This window comes from Strigops habroptila, chromosome 1 (genome assembly GCF_004027225.2).
Source record: "Strigops habroptila isolate Jane chromosome 1, bStrHab1.2.pri, whole genome shotgun sequence".
In the NCBI taxonomy this organism is placed as follows: Eukaryota; Metazoa; Chordata; class Aves; order Psittaciformes; family Psittacidae; genus Strigops; species Strigops habroptila.
This window is the reverse complement of record NC_044277.2, coordinates 22,672,625-22,695,443: the sequence shown is the minus strand read 5'-3', so window position 1 is coordinate 22,695,443 and position 22,819 is coordinate 22,672,625. Positions and strand designations below refer to the sequence as shown.

General features: G+C 40.5%; 1 protein-coding gene across 2 annotated transcripts in view; it reads left to right on the top strand.

The window, feature by feature from the left end:
- The first annotated feature begins 5,322 nt into the window (after positions 1-5,322).
- The window catches only part of MTDH (metadherin), a 34,956-nt gene continuing 17,459 nt past the window's right edge, over positions 5,323-22,819 (top strand). For both annotated transcript variants that reach the window (XM_030481165.1, XM_030481158.1), the window contains exons 1-6: positions 5,323-6,219; positions 12,204-12,308; positions 16,591-16,672; positions 17,142-17,321; positions 18,467-18,535; positions 21,048-21,299. In XM_030481165.1, coding sequence (XP_030337025.1) covers positions 5,815-6,219; positions 12,204-12,308; positions 16,591-16,672; positions 17,142-17,321; positions 18,467-18,535; positions 21,048-21,299 — 1,093 coding nt within the window. In that variant the 5' untranslated portion in view covers positions 5,323-5,814. The remainder of the gene's footprint in view (positions 6,220-12,203; positions 12,309-16,590; positions 16,673-17,141; positions 17,322-18,466; positions 18,536-21,047; positions 21,300-22,819) is intronic.

The window sequence follows — 22,819 nt, the reverse complement described above, 5'->3', positions numbered from 1 at the left end:
ACAACTAAAAGAGCTTGAATACGTCTACGCTAATGTCCCTGCTGCTTCTGTCACTAGATACCTCAGGTACTGACAGTGCAGGAGAGCCCGCAACGTAGACTTCAGTGCAAAAGGCTAAATGCACAAATGAGATTGCACACTTAGACTCTGTAACTGTATTGCTAACAAATCAGCCATGTGGTTTCAAATTAACTTGGTGCCATCTGTATGAACAGCAACCACCTCTTGATTAAAATGCTGTATTACGAAAACTGTCTCGCCTACAAAATAAAGCTGTGAAAACTCTCCAAAGAGAAATGTTAGAAGACATATCACAGGAGATATTTCACGTACACTTGAAAAAAATACAGAAAACAATTTCGTACAACCAGTGATATGAGCTAATAGGCCCGTAATTTACTGTTTGCATTTAGTTAATTTGAAGGGGATTTTTCTCAGCTGGGTAGCAAGTCTTTGCATATTTATTTTTCTTAGTGCTTAAGGCTGATAGAAATTTGAATGTGAACAGTCTGCCAAAGTGTTCTTCACCTCCCAAGACACTCAAGAGCTCTATCAGTCATAACAACAATTTAGCTTTGATGACTAAACACTACTTATGTCAAAGGTTTAATGAGAACAGACATCCTTCGTACAGGGAATTAAGTTTATGATTTCTGTCAGAATGTTTCTCTATTTGAACTACAGAGTTATGCACAAGAATGTGAACTATAATGCAAAATAATATAAAATTAAGAAATACTTTGAAGAGCGTAGTATTCCTTAACAGTGAATTTTAATTTAGGATTCTGTTAGCTCAAAAAGCTGATCATGTCAACAGGAAAAATAAATAAGGTGAACTTCTAAGGTTAAAGCAGGACCTGGATTGCTCATCTAACTGAACTGTCTTCTTCCTCTCCCCTTAGTTGGGCAAGAAATCTTCCCTGAAGCACTGCATCAGAAAAACTGAAATTGTCCAAAGACTTGCTGAAATCATTTACTGCTCTGAGAACAGGAGGTCACTGAGCATTAGCCCAGGTCCCCCAGCCACAGCGCAGACAAACAAGTCCTCAGGGGACAAGTTTTTTTTGCAACCTACACATTCCCTCAGCAACACCCAATATGGAGCTCTGCACTTTGTCTTTCTTCCAACCCCAAATTCCCCAGACATTCCCCAAAATATTCAAGTCATGACTCAGATACATATGTCCTCATGTCAGCTAAAGCTCAGCACAAGATCTCAGCCATGGCCTAGGTGGAAAAGATCTCAGGAGAGGATTCTTTTGACACTCCACTCTTCCCTTTGGCAGCCCCTTTCCAGACCACTAAACTGGAGCTCCCAATCTTTGCGTCTCTTCTAACCTTTACCCCAAACCTAGGTGTCAGATGAGGTCTTGCCCAACATCTCCAGCCACAGCATAGGTAAAGAGGTCCTCAGGGGACAGTTATTTTCCTTTGCAATCTCTTTCCAATCCCAGACCAAACAAAGCTCTAGGCTTTCTCTCTTCTCCCAAACCTGAACATAACCAGATCCCTAACCATAGGTTTGGGCTGAGACTTAGCCCAAAGCCCCTCATCAACAACCACATGAGAAACTTCTCAGAGGATAATTCTTTTTGCAGCTCTTTTTCTATCCCATTCCAAATGGGGATCCAAACTTTGCCTGTTCCCTGTCCCTAAGCCTAACTGTAGTCTCAACTTTAACAACTGATATAAACAGAGACTAGCCCAAGACCCCAGCCATAGCCACATTCTCAGAAGGCAATTCCTTCAGCAACCCTGTCTCAGGATGACTCAACATGGGGCTCTAGGCTCTGCCCTGGTATAACTCTAATTTAGTCTGAACACAAAGGATGGTTTGAGCTTTAGCTCCATCCCTATGCTAGCACCTGGACTAAAAAGATCTCCGGGAAGAATTATTTTTGCAGCCTACCTCTTACTCTCACTGCTCCTTTTCTGCCCCACACCACCTGTAGCTCTGGGATTTCTTTCTCTCCCAACCATGTATGTAATATCAAGACAAACCCTAACCCAGACATCAGCTGAGTGTCCCCCAACATGTCTGGCCATGGCCTGGCTGAAAAATGTCTCAGGGAAGAATTCTTTTCATGACCTACCCCTCTCTGGCTGCTCTTGGTGGCTCCACTCCAACAGCATCTCTAAGCGTAATGACTCTCTTGCTCCTAATCCAAACCTTAACTCTAAACCTAGTCCTCACCCTGGGCTGAGTCTTAGCCCAAGGCACCCAGCCATGACCCAGATGAGTAGTTTCTCAAGAAAAACTGTCTGCAGACTACTCATCCCTTTCCTGGCTATTTCCCAACATTGCCAAGGATGGTGATTGTCAAGTCAGGGATTTGTTGTTGTTCCCTCCTTCAGGATAAACACTGAGTATCCGCCCTAGTATTTGCAAAGACTTATGTAAAGTCCACCTTAAAGCAATTTGGAGTCATGATCTGTGTGACACAGTATAACTGCCTATTGCTCAAGAGTTTTTCAATTTCCTGACACAAGAGAAACACTGAATGTATTTTGTTGGGATTCCGCTTATTTAAATGCTTAATGAGAGGCTTAATTTATTTCTGCTGTACCCATCTGACTTCTAGAGAATGTCTAGAGCTGCAAGATACACGGCTTCAATATTATTTGAGATAATCATAAAAACCGCATGGAACAGGTATTTTGAGATCTATGAAGCAACAGTTCCTTTTTTGTCATGCCATGCCAAGCGGAAGGTGCCGAGTTTCATATACGGTTGTCAGAAGTTTTTATACAAGGTATGTCTAATATTAGTTGTGGTAAAACAAGGAATGTGTGCAGAGACAAGATAGATTACATTTAAAAAATAAAAATTAAGTTTTGTCTTCATTCTTTATGGTTTTGCCATTATTTTCTCTTTTGTAATGCATCCTTCAACTTTCTGCTGTATCCTTGGGAAAATGGCATGAGAAAGATACTTTATGTTCAGCACTGGCAGAAAGAGACCTTGGAGTAGATTTGACCAAATCTATTAAGGCATTTGAAAATTAACACTAAACTAATCATAGAATGGTTTGGACTGGAAGGGAGCTTAAAGATCACTCAGTTCAAACCCCCCTGCCACGGACACGGACACCTTCTACTAGACCAGGTTGCTCAAAGCCCTGTCCAACCTGGCCTTGAATAATATCAGTATCGAAATTAGTGTGACATAGAACGTTTGCTTTATTTGATGAGTACTGCCAGAGTGGCATGTTTATTCCCACCAATTCTAAGGAGTCACACAAACTTTCTTCAAAACATTTCAATTTGCTACAAATCGGATGCCTATTTATGGCTCTCATGAGTTCAGAATAAGAAGATATTTATTAGTTTCAGATTATCTTGCTTCACCAGCCGAATCAAAACGAAAGTAGCTATTTTCAAGCGAGGACCTGCTACCTTTTGGTAGCATAAAACTGTTAACATAACAGAAAACTAACGTAACATAAAACTATGTAACGTAAAACTGTTTCCTACGGCTGCTCGGCTGTTCACGAAGCTGCCACTCGGTGGTGCCAGGGTGCTGTATTTAAAAAGCTTCAGCAGGTCTTAAAATCAGTCACTTGTACCGTGGAATTCAACCCCACCTGGTTCTTGCAGTTTCTTCAAAATTAACAGTATCTGTTGCTCAGTGGCCTCGGTTAAAAAAACTAAAATAAAAATCCACTGTAGCTGAATGATGCTTTCAAATATGTTAGGTGTGGGTTTTCAGCTAAGGTATTTAGAAATAAAAGAATGTGATCACTGTTCCCTCAACTCTATCAAGATAGAACAACATCTTAAACAAAGAAACTACTTGTCGAATAATTTATTTGGTATGTTAGAGTAGCTAAATTGTGCAACAACCAGGACAATGGTAGTTAATATTTCCTGACAAATGTGCATGGTCTATGCTAAAACCATAAAAGGCTTATTAAAAAAATTTAAAAAATTTTAACTTTGAATAAAAATAATAATAATAAAAAACCTCCTAAAAGTATATTAATGTCTACCAGTAAAATGCTCTGCCCGAGACTGTTGCTACCACTACTTGAGCAATATCCTTTGTTCCAACTGAAGTCAATTAGAAAAGCAGGACTTGACTGCCTGGTGGTATCATCAAAAATAACAGGACTTCGAAGCAGTTTGGGAGTATTTTTGTAAATAACTTTGAAAGCAGTAACAAAATATAAATAGTTGTATATGAAAGACACATTGACTTTACAAAATAAAGCAGTTATATGAAAGCAGTGTAAGAGATCACCGTGCTGTTTAAACAAACTGATTTTATTTTGCATTTTAAATTTCAAGTATCCCACGCAGATTTCAATCCACTAAACCCAGGTATTTTTCTAGCAGGCTACGAGAGAGGAGTATTATTTAGAAGTAAAACTGCGCATGGAAAGCAGGGAACACATTACCTTCCAGCACCGCACCACTGCAGAAGCCCACAGTCACTTTGAGGTTCTGACAGCTCAAATTCTGCAGGAACTCTGGATGCTGAGGCTGGACTGAGGCAAAATCAAGACAAGCACTTGGGGGCAAAATTTTTTGGGCTCATTTTTAAAGTATGTGGAGAAACGTCGTTCTGGAGTTCCTAATGACAAAAGAACTCCCATCGTGATACACACAGCTGTATTTTTCATGCAGCTGTTGAATCTGATGTATTCATAGTGTCTGTGGGAGTTATCTTACAAAACATGGGTTGTAAAAAACAAACCAACCTGTTGTTCTATTACCTTGTCTACTATATATAGGAATAACTAAAAGTACGCTGGGTTTTTTGGTGGGCTGGGTTATTTTTTTGGCAACATTTTCAAATGCCTTCTCTGCAGAAGGAATGACCTCTGGCGGGCCCTGATCCCGGCCTCTGAAGCCTGACAGGAAGGGGAATCTACCCACAAGTCCCGGAGCCTCTGCTACAGCCCCAGGCCCGCTCCCGGAGTTACACTGCTGCTGACAGCACCCACCAACCGGCAGTTACCCTGTCCCTCTGGGGCGACCGCCGGCCAAAATAGAGCCCAGCAGTGATGGTTACCGTGGCGATGCACCCACGCTGCCGCGGGTCCAGCAAGGCCCCGTCAGGGCAGGGACGTGGGGCCCGAGGCCGTCTCTCAGTACCGCGCCGGGCGGCCTGGGGGCGGCGCACTCCGCTCTGAGCTCCACGGACCGCGGCCCATCCACGTTTCCGTAGGGGGTGCCCACGGGGGACGGAGCACGGACCGCCGAAAGCCACGGACCGCCGACCGGCAGTCACCTCAGCCCGCCGTGAGGCGCCGCGGGGTCTCCCGCCCCGACAGCAGGGGCCACGCGGCCCCACCGCCGGGCGGCGCCACACAGCCCCCCGGCTCTCGCTGCTCCCTGGCTGCCACGTCAAGGTTGCTCCCAGGGCCGCCCCTCCCCTCTCCCCGCACCACCCGCTGCCTTCCCCGCGGCAGGCGCCGCCCTGGGTTGGGCTGGGCTGGGCGGGGGGGGAGGAGGAGGGGAAGGACGCTAGGCGGGGGTTGGGGAGTTCCGCACCCGCGCTGCAGGCGTCACCCTCCGCCCCGCGCGGCGGTGATGGCGGCGGCGCGCTGCGGCGGGCGCTCGGCGGGGCGGTGACGTTGCGCGCAAGGCGGAGGGCGGGCAGGAAGAGGAGGAGACGCGGGCGCCTCCGGGGCTGAGGCAGTAGCGTCCCGCCGAGGCAGCGCTCGTGTCCTGTCCTCCCCCTCCACACACGCCCCCGACGGCTCCGGTTCGGGCGGGCCGGCGCGACTCTCCTGAGGTCGCGATGCGCTCGGCCTGAGCGCTCCCTTGCCGCCCCGCCCGGTTTGGGCCTCTGCGGGGCAGGGGACCGCGATGGCTGCGGGGAGCTGGACGGAGGCGGTGGGCCAGCAGGCCGAGGAGGCGGCGGCACGGGTGCGGGACGTCCTGTCGGGCGGCTTGGGCCTGCTGCGTGCCGAGCTGGGCCTCGAGCTGGGCCTCGACCCGCAGGGCCTGCCCACCTGGCTCGCCCTGGTGGTCCCCGCCGCGCTGGGGCTGGGGCTGCTGGGGCTGCTCCTGGCCGTGGCCTGCGGAGGCGGCCTCCGTAGGAAGCCACCACGGAGCGCGGCGGAGAGGAAGAGTAACGAGGGGGCCGGCGTGGGCCTGACAGCCGGCGGGGGCCAGGGCAAGGCGGCGGGGCCGGGCCCCGGGCAGCTGCACCTGAAAGGCGACGAGCAGAGGAAGCGAAACAAGAAGAAGCTGTCGGAGAAAACGGCGCGGGTGAGAGAGGCCGCGGGGGCCGCGCCGCTCCGGGGGGAGGACGCGGTGGGGTGCGGGAGGCGGCCGGGCCGGGGCGCCGGCGGGCGAGGGGGCATGAAAGGCTCATTGACAGCGGCGGGATGGGGACGGTGGCGGCGGCGGCGTTTGCAGTGGCACCGGCCGGGCGCGGCGGGTCCCGTGCGGGAAGGCAGGGGGGAGATCACGTTTGGCGGGCGGCCCCGAGCGCGAGTGCCTCTCCCCAGGCCTTGTCCCCCGTGCCCCCTGCTCTGTGAAACGCCTGCCGGGCAGATTGGCACTGGTGAGAAGGGCTGGAGGCCCGACCGCAGGGTCTGGAGGCCATAGAGCTCCTCCCCCTGAGCCGCCGTGCTATTCACCTGGGTGCTCTTTGCCCGTGGAGGAGATGGGGGTCCTGACTGACCGCTCTGGAGCTGTCTCGTATCGTCTGGGTTAGTCGGTTGCTTTGAAACCTGGAGGAGCAGCGCGCACACGCGGAAATTACACCTTAATAGTCCTGGGTGATGAGAAAAACGCTCGTTTCTTCTTAGAAGCTTTTTAATGGAAAGAAGAATTGTACGAAAGCATCATTTTTTATTATTATTCTTCATGGAGTGCTTTCAGGATTAGGAACAAGTAGTGGAGACTCTAGTACGGCTTAGAATTTCAAGCCAGGAGTTGCAGTCCGGGCAGGTGTAGACTTTTGGAAGCATCATTGTAAAGCCCCATAAATGCTGTGATGATTCAAACTTGAGTAAGGCTTTTTGCTGTGTCTTTTCAACAGAACGTGTTAACGTCAATCTTGTGAGCTTGCTTCAGTAGGAATATGTCTGATTTAGTTCAGTAAGGATCATCTCCTTTAATAAGGAAATCTGTGTCTTAGCAGCCCCTTAAAAACAGATCATTCCTGCCTTTTTTCAATCCTCGGTATGTGGTGTGGGAACTTTTCTTCTTTGACAGTATGCATACACTTCATGAGAAAATTAGTAAAATGCAGAAATTATCAACTGTCCTATTGTATTGTAGTTTTGGGGCTCAAAAAGATTGCTTCTATAGCTTTTGTATTGTTAGTATGTTTGTAATCCTATTTATGTCCAAATGGATTATAGGAATGAAAGTGCAGCAGATGTCCCCTGCCTGTTACAACTGTTTCTTTTAATTATATCTTGCTCTATAAAAGCTGAATGTTTCCCTAATGACCAGAAAAGGCAGAGAAAATGGGTTTGTGCCTTCGTTTGAGTTTGGCAGTATTAAGACTTGAGAAGTTAGGGTGTGTTTTTTAATGAGAAGTTGAGGCTACAGTATCTTAAAAGGAAACGAAATGTCTGTGTACAGCACCAATCTGTCGTAGAGCAGTGAACTGCTGAAGTTGATTCTGGAAGTTGCAAGAGACTGAATGCTGAGCACCAAGAAGAGGAAGCGTTGTGATTCAGAATCTTTGCAGTGTAGCTAGATCTCCATTTTGGAGAAGGCATGTTGAAGATGCAATTTTTTTTGCCATCTTGTCCAGCAAGAAAGAAATCTTGACCGAAAGATTTAGTAGATCTGTTATGCCTTCTTGAAAGTGAAGACTAATCCTAGAAACAATTTAATTTTCCTTGTTGTATTTTCTTTAAACCCCAGTATAAAAACAAAGCATGAACTCTTGCAAGTCATCATTGAAGACATTAAAAAAACCGCCTCAACAGAAGATGCAGTGAAGAGGTAGATAACACTGCTAACTTGACAGTGCTCTGTAGCGCAGGGCTTTGTACAAGCAAACTTTGTATTAATTTTATATAGAACTTAACTAACTGACGTTTTGGGTGAATATAAATACTCCTTTCAAGCTTGGTTTGTTCAAAAATAAAGTTAAGGCTATGTAAGAGCAAATATTTCCATAAAGAGCAAAATAGTTTTTCAGCTGTCATTCTATATTGTTAAGATGTTTATAGCTATTTTTGCAGTACTCTGTTTCCTATTTCCACGTTAGGAAAAAAAGAAATCTTTAGACCAAAAAAAAAAATAAAAGGTACCAACTGAATCATTAACTGTGGTGCAGATAAGTTCATATCCGTGGCAAAGTTTAATAGACGTGCCTTATGCTCGTTTTCCAAGAAAAGTTCATAGAGACCTGTATTAGCGTGTTTCCCAACTTTCACATGAAAAATTCTCAAAATAACGTTGGAAATTTAAAGATGCAGCAAAACTTCATACTGATTGCTGCCTAGTCGTTTTTATCTTGTGTTTCTGTGGGCTATGATGCTAATACTGAGGTCTGTGAAGGGAAAAGAGTAAGCCTATTATCAGTAGATTTGCTACAAGGTTTGCTGTGCCAGGGTCTAGATTTCCATTGTGGGCATTTCGGAAAGCTTAGAGCAACTGGTCTGTAGCATTAAAGAGCATACTACAGATGTCTAATTAAAAGCTGTAGGGTTACTTTAATACAGAATTACTGAGCTCATCGTATGGCAGGTAATGCGTAACTCATCAGTCAGGATCAGAAATGTTCTTCACTGTACCCTTTCTGAGGACTTTCTGAGGAAGAGTATTACTGCTTTGTTTTGCATGTGGCTTTGTTCAGTTTCTGTATAGGTAGGGTGCAACTCACCTGATGTTTTTAGTAAAATAAGTTTAGTTGAATAGCATCATCCATTGACTGGATACAGTAGCAACTATGAGAGTCTGTTTATTTACTTGCTGTGGACGGGCTGAGGAAGGGATAAAAAAAAAAACACGAAATGGTTTAGCATTCATTTAGATTTCTGTTTCTTTCAAAAAATTTCTTGAGCTTTAATTTTAATTCCTCTCCATTCTAAATAATTGCTGTACTTTTCAAACCTGCAGTAGATAAAGGTGGAACTGGTTTTATGTGAATTCTGCACAATCTGCAAAACGCCACAGAAACTTGAGAGTACCCATCATCCGTACTGTGCTACTGCTTTAGAAAGCCGCTCATACCATCTATTTGTGGATCCAGAAAATACCAAAGTGACTATGTTCTTGCTGTGGTTTGAAGCACACCTGCACAGCAGACGCTATGCTTTTTAATAAAAGCATTTGCATTCCTTTGAGAGTTTCCTACTTGGTCTGCTTGAAAGAACTTTTCAGGCTATGACTGGTTTATGCTTATTGCACTTGGAAATAGACTCCATAAAGACTTTTTCATACTTTCAGCTGATACTCACATGTTGGTTTTACGTATATGTTAATTGTGAAATTGCAGGAGAAGTAGGGCTGTACTTCACTGCTCAGAGAAAAATGTCTTTCTTCAGAGAAGCTTACAGAAAATAGTATTGGTAAATAGATTCTTTCATTTGCCAAAGATATTCTAAGTAGGCATATCTTTATAATGTGTAACTAAGGACTTTGACTAATACAGCCTTGTAAGACTCAAACGCTAGCAATTTCATTACTGCCATTTGAAGTTGTGAAACTGAGGTATCTATTGCACTGTACCATATTTAAAGAACAGCGTTTTTTATTGTAACAGTCTAAGCAAAACCTTTATTCTACTTCTGGATTATCTTAATGCCCTCAAGAGAATGTGTGTGAAAAAGGTTTATTTAAATACTGGGATTTAAAGGTCAGCAGGCAAGAAATGCGTTCAGAAATCAGTAGTGTTATCGCCAGCACTATTTCTGCCTTGTTGTTTGAGGAAATTAAAATGGCAAACAATAAGTTGAACAATTTGAATGAATTCATATTGCCAGTGGACGTTTAAGGCATTACTAGAAAGTTTTAAACTTAGTCTTTTTAGCTGTAGTTGTTTTTTAAAAGAAATGTTTCTGAATACTATAGAAACCTTTTTTCTTTCCCGCTTCTGTTACTATATTTTGTATAACCAAAAGCAGTCGTATGAATTTTGGTTAAAATTCTATGATTCATCTGTGGGCAGAAAATAAATGTGGAAAGCTTCCACTGAAAAGGAGACTGTTACAATTCAGGGATACATTCAGAGAGAGATGTGTCAAAGTGCAAGTTTTTAAACCTATTTCTGATGGTTGTTTACATGATCAGATGATCAGACAGCATTTTAAAAGAGTCACATGGATGAATTTTTCCAGAGGGTTCTTAATGGATATGAATTAGTTTATTTCTTCAGAGAAAGAGCTGGAAGTTTGTTTTGTTTTTAAATTAAAGATGAAAACTTTTATGTGTTGAATTTATGAGAGGGATTAAGAAAGTTTTCAATTTAAGGTATATATGTAAGAGCAAAGAAGTAAAGCAAGGTACAGAATTAAAAAGGTTACTTGGCTGTAAACATTTTTTACACAAGTCCAATATTAGATGCAACAAATCTGTTGCCTAACTCTACAGATAAATAACTTAGAAATAGTGATTCTTTCTCTAACTTCAGATCTTAAATGTCACCGGTGCCAATGTGAATTGAAAGACATCACACCACTAATAACACAGCTGTGCAGAATCTGGAGAAAATAGACGGGTTCCAGAACTGATTTTTGGCAATGGTGGGTTTTTTTTTCAGGATTGAATTATCAGGTCTTCAGTATCCCTCTGGAATCAACTACTGTGAGCTTTGTTGAGGGGCACTTTTGGAGTTTTGAGACACATATCTGTAAAATATGCTTCATTTCAGAATACTGATGGAAATGTGCTGCATCTTAGATATGAAAAGTCTAGTTTAAACTGGTTGTTGCAGAAGAAGAGGGTTTAGGTGACCTGATCTTTCAATTTCTATTAATAGTTAGAAAATAAGAAGTTGGCATGCTGTCTAACTTCAGTAAGCAATACTATATTACGCAGTGGTGAAGTGATGCCAAGGGTGATTTGTAAGCATAATAAAACATGGCAAGACCTAAAAACCTGTACCAGTTAAATTGAGGATCAGATCTGGTATTTGAAGCAGTAAGCCACACCAAGTTGTAATGTGGCCTTTGTTTTACTTAAAGGCAATAAGGTTCGTGTGATGCAGAGTTAAAATAGCTTTGAGGTTTTTAATAACAAGTGTAACTAAAGATAATATAGTTTAAGCTTTATTTTAAAAGAAATTGCAGAAATTAAAATAACTATGAAGTAGTTATGTATGCTTAATGTCTTAATTTTCAGTCTGTATCTGAATCATTATGAATGGGAGTCAATATGTAATTTGGACTTGGTATCTATTACTACTCTTAACAATTATTTTTCATTCTGTGAAATCAATGCCTAACCGTATAATGCTTTGCTCATTTTCATCGTTTCTGCAGTTAAGCCTAGTAACTTCAGTCATAGCTTTTTGTTAACAATAAACATGACTTAAAATATTATTAATATTTTTGCATAGGGAATATGTGGGCTAGGGTGTATGCCTTTGCTACTAAAGACTAATTTAATGACTGCCCAGAGTTTTAACTTTGTATGTTAATTAATACATGCTAATTTTCTTTCCTTTATTACGTGAAGGGAAAATGGTAGACTAACGTAATACCTATAATCAAGTCTGTCTGAAGAGAACAATGGCATGTCGTGCTTAGTCATGCTTCGTGTTTGACTACTATGAAGTTTAACTTGTGAAGGAAATGAGCTGTGAGGGATATGCATAGGTAGAAATAGCAGAAATTTGGTTAGGTAGAAATTATTTTAACAGTTCAGCGTGTTGCTGAACTGCTGCAATGTGGTAAATGTGTTCATTTAATTAGATAATTAATGGCACATACCCCACTGTAACTGTTCTGAATCAGTTTTCAGAACTGTTGCTGTCCTTTGTAGCTGTTCTGAAAGCTGGTAACTTTCAGAAATCTACCTTTTGAGAAGCAATTCCCATGTTGAACAGTGTTGAAATGAAATGAGGAGACCTGTTTTCTTTCCTTTCTCATTTCTGTGTTTGATAAATATAGAATTGCAGTAAATATTTTGAGCACCAATCCATGATTCTGTCTGCTTTACTCATTAATCTTGTAAGCATTTTTCAGTCATCAAATAGTTGCATTTCAGTAAGAGTGTAATTTGAGCTTTGCTTTGTCTGCTTTATCCAAATTCATTATTATTCACATTTACTGTTTACACAGCCTAATGGACGATCTTTCCTTGATGTATCTGAGGATGAAGTAATACATACTGTCCGTAAGGAAAATATAAAGCAGCCCGTGGACACAGAGAAGAAGAATGAAAAGGTCAGTTATGGATACGAAATGACAATGTCAAAGTTTAGCGTATGTTATTTCAGTAGCTAATAATTCTGTTTGTGATTTGAAATCCTGTTACTGACATGAGCGAAGAGGCATAGTTCTTACTGTGAAGAGTACTAATCTGATTTGGTGCTGGAAAGAGCTAAAGTAGTGTTTTCTTCTGAGTCATGCCTTACCATGGAATGTTTGCATGAAGCAAACCCACCTTCCCGCCCCCCACTAATTACTGATATCTCTGTTCACCATGTGAAGATGTTAAACCTACAGAAATTAAGTTTGTGTTTCATCTTTGTGGGCTTCTCTGGAGATGCAACGTAATGATAGTATTGTTAAGTGGCTTGTAAATGGTCTAACAACTGGGGACTACTATTCAAAGGATTAAGACCATGTGTCGTCTTATTTCTTTTGTGAGATGTATCCATTAGTGATTAGAGTTCTTAATTTCTGATGGCAAAAATGGGCTTTGAAGTGTGGTGTGAGCTTTTTGTTAGGCAAACAGAACAGCTACATTAAAAACATTTTTTAAAAGCTTGGTCTGTAGCTTTAAGAGGTAACCATACTAATGGCAGTGGTTTGGGGTTTTTTTCACTGTGAGGACTCATATCTCCTGGCCTTACCATAAGCGCTATCATTTGTAGGCAACATGAATGTATTTTTGATGGGCATTTGACAATTTCTGGCTTTGTTCTTTTGCTAACATTGTGCATGAAATGTTCCTCCTGTCAAGAATTTCTGATTTATTTTCTTCAACAAAATGCATTTGTTCTAACTGTACTGAGGAGTATTGGAAAAATAAATGATAACGCATAAACAGCCAGAAAACAGTAGTTGATTGTTGTAATTTGTTTAGCTCATTCGAGCTTTGACTTAACTATTCTATAATAACTTCTTTTGCAGTTAGTATGTTGGCTAAAGGGCTGTATCCTGTTAGTTGGCTATAGGGGTCTCAACATTTTTAGCATTGGCAAATAGAAACACTTTTCTGTGAAATGTGATTGCTTTAAAATTTCATGCTGCACATTTCTTTCTCTTCTCCATGTGTCACATATCAGATTGACTTCGTGGTTTTTGGCTTGGTTTTTTTTCAAGAACATAACAAAATTTGATCTTGAAGAAATAAGTTTATTTCTCCTTTCAACTTTGACTTTATCTCAAGCAGGTTTCCAAATAGGTATGGTGTTTAAAAACTAAACTCAAGCTTTACCTTAAAATTGCAAACATAGTGACCTGAATTTAAAAATCTTGAGTTGAAGCTGCAGCTCCAGGAAATCAGTATCACTATATGGATAGGGATGCTTCTTCAAGTAATTATGGTTTTGTACCTCTTTGGGGAACCCTGGGCAAGCATGATTGTTACCTTCCAATTAAAAAGATACCCAAGAATGTTCTTTAAACTACAGGTAACTTTACAGCCATTTAGTTACTTGGTTAAGGCTTTCAAGGCATCTGTTACATTCATAGCATTATAAACTTGCTAAGAAGATTATAAGGGGTCCTGTATATGTGTCTTTGTGGGACACAAAGCTTGGAATGGGTGGTATAAATCAATGTGTGGGGTTTAAGTAGTATGTACATGTGTGTAGATATATGGATGTATATAATCTATGACCTGAAGAGTATGATTAATTTTTTTGTTGCTTTTAATGAAAATCACACTCCCTGTGTGTTTCTGTGTTTCTTAGCTGCTTCAGGGTTATGAGTTTCATGCATGTTTTTCGGTATAGTAATTTAAGTTGTATCGTCTTGTTCTGCTTTGGGGGGGACAACTGTTTTTTTGGGGGGGGGAACTTTGGGTGATATCTGAATTGTGGCTGTGAGTTTATGATTCTCTCGACACTTCGAATAGTTTCTTTTCTTCTTTCCATTTTAGTGACTTGCAGAGTATAGGGGTTTTGTTTTTCTTTTTTTAGTGCAAAGGGCTGTATCTAAGAATTGATTCTGCATGAGATTTGGGATGTTAAAACTCCATTGCCCATTCTGTTTGCAAACACACAACTGCCTTGTCTTGAATACTAGAAATAAACAGACCATTAGGGATGAGGAAGAAAGGTTTATTTTTTCCATTGTTCTTGCATGAGGGACAGTGCATCTTAAAGACTGCAGAGTTCTTGTGCTTTTTTGGCTTGTGGCAGAGCCAACACTGGCAGCTTTCTATGTTGCAGAAGATGACGCTGAATGAATATGCTTATGCAGAATCACCGCTAGCTTGCTCAGTAACCTTTAACATCTCTTGCTGGTTTTGTCAGTTTGTTACAGAGATAGTGACTATTACAACACTAAGTTTGGTAGGTGGGAGTAAATTGGAGAACTAATTACGGTTCTGTGTGTTTTCAGATCAGGTTCTAGTAACTCGAGTTAGGCAAAAATAAATATATTTTCAAGATTTGAATTCTTTATCTTTTTAATAACAGTGTTTGTTAGTAAAACTTGTTTTTAAAAATGTTAAACTTCCATGTTTTGTGAGAAGTGTACAATTTTATGTCAATACCTCTGTAGGAGCTGATTATGAAAGAAACTGGAGGCATAACTTGGAGGAACAGTTATCTTAAACTGCTGTCTGGGAGACTTCTGAAGTAATTTCAGGTGTTCTCTTGGTGTGAGAGAACAGTTGGGTAGTTACAGCTTTGTGGGTAGGAGATTCCAAGACCTCAATTTTCATTCTCAATGTGGCTGAAAATGGGAGGTGTAGGTACAAACCTAGTAATCTTTCCTCTGCTTGAGCTCCAAGAAGCAATTTGTAACTGTTTTTCATGCTGTTTTTCATTTCCCGTTTTAATTCTTTCCCCAGAATGTGTTCTGGCAAATAATTTGGCTTGTTCATATTCTTAGAACCAATTTTTTTCAGAGTGGTTTTGAAACTCTCCCTTCTCTTTTGGAGACTTTCTTGAAGTTAGGTTGCTGGTATGTGGGTAAAGGTACCCTACTGAGCAAATAAGTGAGGTAGTTCAGTTTGGGTGCGTCTGTGTTACGGGCCTCCTAGTGCAGTAAACCATTAGTTAAGTCAGTGCCCTGACTGTTATAGGTGTGTTGGCACAGCATTGTATATAAGCAGTGAAATTGTGTGCTGCACTATCAAGCTATACTGCTTTCAGTACTTATATTGAAGCTACATTACACTTTCGGGGCATGCTAACTCGGAGACATATGAACTGCATGCCATTGTGGGCTCATAGGATATCTGCTGCAGCTGTGGTAATAATTTAGCTTTTACCAATTCTGAATTCTAAATTGTTACACTCTTCTTGGACATCTAAGATTAGAATATCATATAGTTTGAACTCAGGTGTAAAGCTGACAATTACTAGTCTTACTCTGACAGAAGCATGTATTCCAGAAAGACATCCAGCCATTCTTAGAATATCCTTATTCAAATATTCCAAAGACAGTGAATCAGTGAATAGTTCCCCTTACAACATTTGAGTGGATAACCATCTTTCTTTAAAAAGACTGGATTTTTTTCATTCGGGTTTATCTGGTGGTTCTTACATCTTCTTTATACAGTAGTGAAAAGCTTTTCAATCTAGTTCTTTGGTAGTCAAGTCAATTTGCCATCACTTTAGCTTATCAAAAGATTCAACTCGAAGGTTTTCTGTAATATACTCTCTCCCAGTATCTTAGGTCGTTTTTCACCTTTTTTTTTCTCAGTATTATCTTTATAACACTTTATATTGCTAACTGTTTGCAGAAGTAGTCATCTCTGTTCCTCTATGTCTGCTTGTATAGCCAAGAAGCCATAACTGGCGAAACCTTGGAAAAAATCCTGTGTATCTATTGTATGGACTCTAATCACAGTTCCTGTTTTGAAGTTGTTTTCCAAGCTGGAATTCTCTTACCCACTGTTTTTTAAATGAGTCACTGGCATTATTTATTTCTCCGTGTATAATTTTATACTTGCTTCTGCACAAAACAAACTTTGCCAGAGTGGGATCTGCCTGCCAAACAGTCCATTTTCCTCTGTGACTGTGATGCCATCAGCAGAACTTCTTCCACCAAGCTTTGTGATCTGTAGCATAAGTAATTGTTCCCCCCACCTGCCATTTGTGCACTGCACAAGTCTTTCATTTTAATTCAATGGTCTTATGTTTAGCAATTAGTATTGTTTAGTACTCCTTTCAAGGGGCTGTCCATACAGAGAGTTGTTCAGGAAAATCTGTTTGAAGTTTACTCCTCTATTTTTTGGGGGGATTAAGGGAAAGAAGAAATTCTAAATCACTATGACAAGTGATCACTAAGTAATTATTAAGATAATGTTTTATTTTTATTCTAGTCAAAGAAAAAAAAGAAATCAAAGGGAGATGCTAAAACGGTTCAGGATATGTCACGTCTAGATGGAAAGGAAGTTGATGAAGGTACTGAACACAAACGCACAAAAAATGCAATTAGACATATTTTGGGTTAAATGCTATATGAAATTTATTTGCTTGTGCTTTATAAAGAAACAATTTTATCATAACACCACAGTTGCATATTATATCTGGAAATATGGCCTTTGAAACAACAGTATTTAATAGCTTCAACTGATTTTTCTTTTCTTTCCTTTTTTTTAAGCTAAACTTACAAAAGCTGAGAAAAACTGAATAGCAGGGCCCTTGTTCATGTTTTGCTCTGTGAAGCAAAGTATTATCATATTGCACTCAGAAGAACTTAACTTTGGCCGGTTGTTCATGTTTTCAAACTAACGTTGAAGTTGACTGCCATGTCTGTGGTTTTTAAACTCAACCTGTACTCAGATTTAAGCTTGATATGAAACAAGCTAAAATGCTTTCCTTTTTGCTCTCTGACTTATTTAGTGATGTTTTCATTTGGGGAATGTTTTAGGAGCCTGGGAAACAAAAATCAGTAACAGAGAGAAGCGACAGCAGCGTAAGCGAGACAAGGTGCTGACCGATGGTGGCTCAGCAGAATCAAATCTCCAAGGGGTGGAAAACACAGTTACTGTATCCATTGAACAACTGATGCCTACAGCATCGCTTCCAGTTGGTCTCAGAAAAAATAAAGGTATGGTGATCCATAGGTCTCTGAATGTGTTCTAGAAAAAGAACTTTACTTGAATGCTTAAATAATGACTCTGGATGTATAATAAGTATATTTAGAGGTGTAGCTTTTGAGGCAATTATTTCCTGTGTAAAGGTGCTTTTCATTGTGCAAAACTCCCCCTTCTTTTTGAGCCATGCTTTCAGGGAAGCTCAGGAGAGAACGTTCTGGAGTAAGTGGCTGAGACACTGGCCTCCACACTTGTCTTCTGTCAGTAGCTGCACAGCTGCATGGGCCCATGTCCCCATTCCTTCCCTTGTGCTCTGCTGACTCTGCCCTTTATGTTTCTGGAAACTTCAAAGGCACCCTCAGCACGGCTGCAGGCAGCACCAGCTAAATGTTTCAAATGCTTCCTTGTGGGAAGGTTATGCCCATGAGTTCTCCTTACAGGTCGTTCACTGCTTAACTGTAGACATTTGTTTCTCAACATAGATTTAGTAGTAGCTGTACAAAACCTGTTCATAATGATGGAGCACATCTGGCTGAGAATTAGTAAATCAATTACTATAGCCCAGGATTCAGTAAGGAAATGTTGGCTTCAGGCTCTGTGGTTGCTACTCTTTCAGAAAAAAAACTGCATGGGCTGGTTTAAACCGTGTGTAGGCATAGGAATTCATATTTGGCTGCTACTGAGAAATGGTTTAAGAAGCTAAAAGAATCTGAAAACACAGCTTAGGTTTCTAACAGCGTTCAGCTCTATCTAGTGTTTTCATGGTACGGTAGAAATTAGAAATAGCTATATATTTCTGAAATACATAGAGCTGCCATTTGCTTGAAAATGGCAGCCTCTGTTTTAGATTTGTACTCTTCATTCTTGGGGAAACTAGCTAGAGTTCTTTGAAATCCATGGTTACTTGGTTTGTAGGCTCTAAATCAGTACTGAGTTCATTCTGTCTGCAAAACAAACACAAATAATAAAAAAAATGGAGCATTTTAATTTTATTCTTGAGTTTTCTGGAAATGTCTTGATTTACTTTGAGGTATTCATAGTTTGGGCTTGTTTGTTTTTTCCTTAAAATATCAGTCATGATATTCTTTTTAGAAGATTTTTGCAGGTGTTGCCATTTGGGGGGAAAAAAACCAAACTTCTGTTTCCTCCTCTTAATCAGGTGATGCACTTCTGAATGCACAAGTTAGCAGTTCTAAACCTGCAAAGGGAGAGTCATCAATTCCACAAGGTAAAAGGCTTTCATTATTAGGCATCAAAAGTAACTAGAAAAGTGTTTTACAGAAGTGAAAACACAAGTTATTGGTGCAGGATTTTGTGCAGTTGCTGATCTGGAACTTTATTATGCAGCTGGCTTTTTTGGTTATGCAGATGTTAAACTTCTAAGTTGTTACTGCTTAACAGGTTGAAGACAGTCTGTTATGTGTAGGAAAAGGATTCAGTGTCTAGACTTTTCAAACAGATTATTTATTATACAAATGGTTACCTACAGAACAGCAAAGCTTATTCTCAAGCTCCACTTACAAATTCCTTATACTAGCTTTTCAGACTTACTTTTTTTCTGTTAATGAATTATTTGCTGAAAGAAAACTTCAAATATTGATGACTGCAAAGAGCTCAAAAATACCAGTCCTGATTATTGCAGACTTTATGCTTGCTTCAGATTGTATGTACATGAGTTACTCTGTTCTTTGCATACTCCTTTGAGAGGCATACTTTAAATATATTAATTTTGAAAGTACTTAAATATAAATGTATGTTCATAAATACACATGACATTATATATTATATATCATACACGTAAATGTGAAAATATTTGGCTATTTTTAGACTGTGATCAACTGGTGAATCTTAGCTGTTTTCTAATAAGAGGTATTGCTATAGTAATACTTGAAGTGAATTAGTTTGGCATAATAAAATCAAGATGGTTGCTTCTTACTCATAGACAACATTAGTGGTGTTGCTGTAAGGAAAAGTAATTAATTAAGCAAGTCAATAAATGAGTTATTAAAAGCACCCATATCCAGGAACTGAAACACTTTTTGCTAGTGTTTCAGAGCTTTTACTTCACATTCAAACTTCCCGGACCATAGCACAGAAGGAAGAAGCTGTATTCTTCAAAGATGCATAATGGGTGGGCAGGAGGCAATAATCAAGTTTCAGTAAAGGAAATTGTGGCTAGCCATAAGGAAAAAAAATCTTCATAAGGTTGCCCAGAGATGCTTTGAATTATCAGCCTTTATGATTTCCAGAACTTCAATAATGTTAGTATAATTTTGAAGCCAGCTGTGCTTTGAGCAGAAGGTGGAACTAGGTGACTTCTGGAAATCCCTTCCAATCTTAAGCTTTCTGTGATTCTGTGAAAACTTGCTGGTTGTATAGAAGATAAATGTTCATGACAGGAGAGTAGCATGATAAACACAAGATGATCAAGCGTCAAGATTTCTGCTGTCTTTTTGCAACATAGCAAAACGAGATTTTCTACCAGCTATGGTTTGGTTTCTGTCTCTTTTTGCTATTTTTATTGTTGCCATCCTCTAAGACATCGCATTATCCTTAGAGGATGTTAACTGACACTATGTTAGTGCTGCAGAGAAAGGGCAGTGCTTTTAGGTACAGCAGTGCTGACCTTATAGATGTCTGTGTTTGGAAGTGATTTGTCTTGAGAAAATCTAGGGATATTTCACCTCATCAATTCCTTGCCAGTGAGGCTGCTGTCAGCGTGGCATGTTCATGCTGCCTGAGCTATGAGTTCATTTGAGGAATAAAATATTTGGTATGTAGTTTTTGTTGGCATATGATACTGACTTATGCGTCAGGTTTTGGCTGACTATTTAAGTGTTACCCTCGAAATATGCAGATATTGTTAATTCTCTGTAAATCAGCAGTTTTTCTGTTGTTTACACTGCATATATAAAAATAGAGAGGATTTGATATACAGAGCCCTTTGAGAAAGGTTTGGGATAAGTAGAAGGTCAGGCTGGGTGCACCCAGGTGACCATTAGGATATATAAAAATAAAAAAAGTTTTATAATCTTTATGTCTCTGTGTGCTACTGACTTCTCTCACAGTATACATTAAACTTGCCATGGCTAGTAAATTCTCATCAGGGTAGTTTGCAGTCTTTTGGTCTTTTACCTTAGCGTAATGTCATATATATTGCTTATAAATGATGTTGAGTGTTATCACGATTTTTTTAACTCTAACCTTGTTGGATGCTATGGTCAATATGGTAGCTATGGTCTTTGTAAGTCCTGTGTAGTGTTTAGAAAACATTTTCTAATCCTTGGTCATTTCTTCTACTTCCTGCTTAGAGAACTAATGTATGCAGTTATGAAATAGAAATCACTTTCCATTTAGTGCATGGGGGTTTCCACAAATCATTGCCATACTCTCTGAGATAAATTACCTGGCAGTGTTGGAAGCACCCCCAGCCCCTTTTTTCTAATGTGAAGGCAATGGTTCACCAAGATACTAGCCCTATAAAGAAAGGGATACAGGAAAGAGAATGCAGTTTGGTGCTGTTTTTTCCCCACTCTTCAGGTTAGTAGACAGATGGTGCATATCATCTGAACTGGAAAATCAGCTGAGATAGAGCAGCAGCTCTTCTGTATCACACTGGTGTAGCAAAGCTGCTGTTCATTTGTACTTTTTTTTATTAAGTGTATATGCACATAAGTAATATTTTCATTCTTCATCCAGTTCTTATTTTATATAATGCTTTCATTATGCTTGTATTTAAGTTTCTCCAGGGTTGAGTGAAAGCCATACAGTAAATGGAGGAAGCTGGAATGAGAAGTCTGTAAAAATCTCCTCACAGATTGGTGTAGGGGAGGAGAAATGGACACCTGTTCCTTCAACTGCAGCTGGGAAGAGGAAGACTGAGACATTGGCTTGGGGCCAGGACGCTGGAGATGCTAATGGAAATGGAAAGGACTGGGGTGTAAGCCTGGTGGGCAGGCCCTGGAAAGAGCGTTCTTTGTTCACTCCTATTGGTAAGCTATTCCAAGGAAAATGTTTTTCACTTAAGCATTTTTACATAAGTATATTTTTTAGTAGTGAATCTCTTAAATAGTTTTATGTTTATATATTGTAAAAAAATCATGGAGTAGTCTTATGAACTAAACAGTTTCTGTTTGCTGTTAGTTCTGATGGCTTAACATCTATGTCTCTGTTTACAATTTAACTGGAGGTTTGGAGTTTACCTGAAATAAAACTATTTCTGAGAAGGAGTCAAATTTTTTATACCCCTTTCCTAAAATTCTGAAAGTGATTGCTAAGTAATTTTGAAGTGTAACTTTCTTCTTTCATTAATGTCTTAAAACCTAGGTCGTAAGTCTATTCTGTTGATCCAACATGGTCAAATCAACTGTGTTTGTTTCTGGCAGATGTTTGTTTTGGCTCCAGTCAGAGATTGTTCAGCTCTCCTGACATCTAGTGTGACACTGCTTTTCTCCTTAGAAATTGTTTTTAGTGTTCTCTGGTACAATTTTTTGCCTCTCACTGCTGTCTATAATAATAATGAAAGGAGAATTCTTCATTTTCCTTTGGGCAGCAATCCTGAACTTACTAGTAGATGCTGCAGTATGGTCCCTCTCACTGTTCAGTCTAAGTGATCCTAGTGTCTTCTGGAAAGCAGAGTTCCTCTGTAGTCAGCAATGTTGCTTTAATCTAGACCTCTTCTATTTGTCTCGCATATCTTGAAATGGGGTTCCTGAGACTGAACGATTGGAAGTAGATGGGAACTGTTGCCAAGTAGAGGGAAAGGCCTTTATTCATATTCCAGTTAGCTGTATTCTGCTGTATATTCTAATAAGCTTGGTGACCTGGTGACTTTGACGAGCTTGTTGTTGGTTTCGTTACCGAGAATACATTGTCCTGACGAGGCTGACTTGTTTCTGGTAAAATGACTAGTTTTGTGAGTGAGGGGAGAGCAGTGGACATTTTCTATGATGACTTCAGTAATGCTTTCAACGCTGTCTCTCATAATAATGTTGTATCCAAGTTAGGATGGTTGAAAAACTGGTCAGGCTCAAAAGAAGTGGTTGGTGAGTTCTACTCTACCTGGAAGCTGGTAACAATGGGGATATCGCAGGGCTCTGTATGCAGGGCTGTCCCGCCTATCATCTTTGTAAATGACCTGAAAGAGACAACAAAATGTCATTCATAGCAGAGTCCCAGGTTACACCAAAGTTGGGAAGGGTGGGGGGAACAGCTGATATGGTCCAGATCAGGGGTACCATCCAGAGGGACCTAAACTAGGAGGAATGGGCCAACAGAAACTGAGGAGGGTCAACAAGGACAAATGTGAAGTGCTGCACCTGGGTAGGACTGTCTGGAGGGCAGCTCTGTGGATAAGGGGTCCTTGTGGACACCAAGCTGGACATGAACCAGCCATAGGCCCTGGCAGCAAAGCACAGCAACAGTATTTTGGGCTGTATTAACAGGAGTCAGTAGACTGGGGATAGTGATTATCTACTTCTTCGACTGCATGCGGAATACTCTGTCCAGTTTT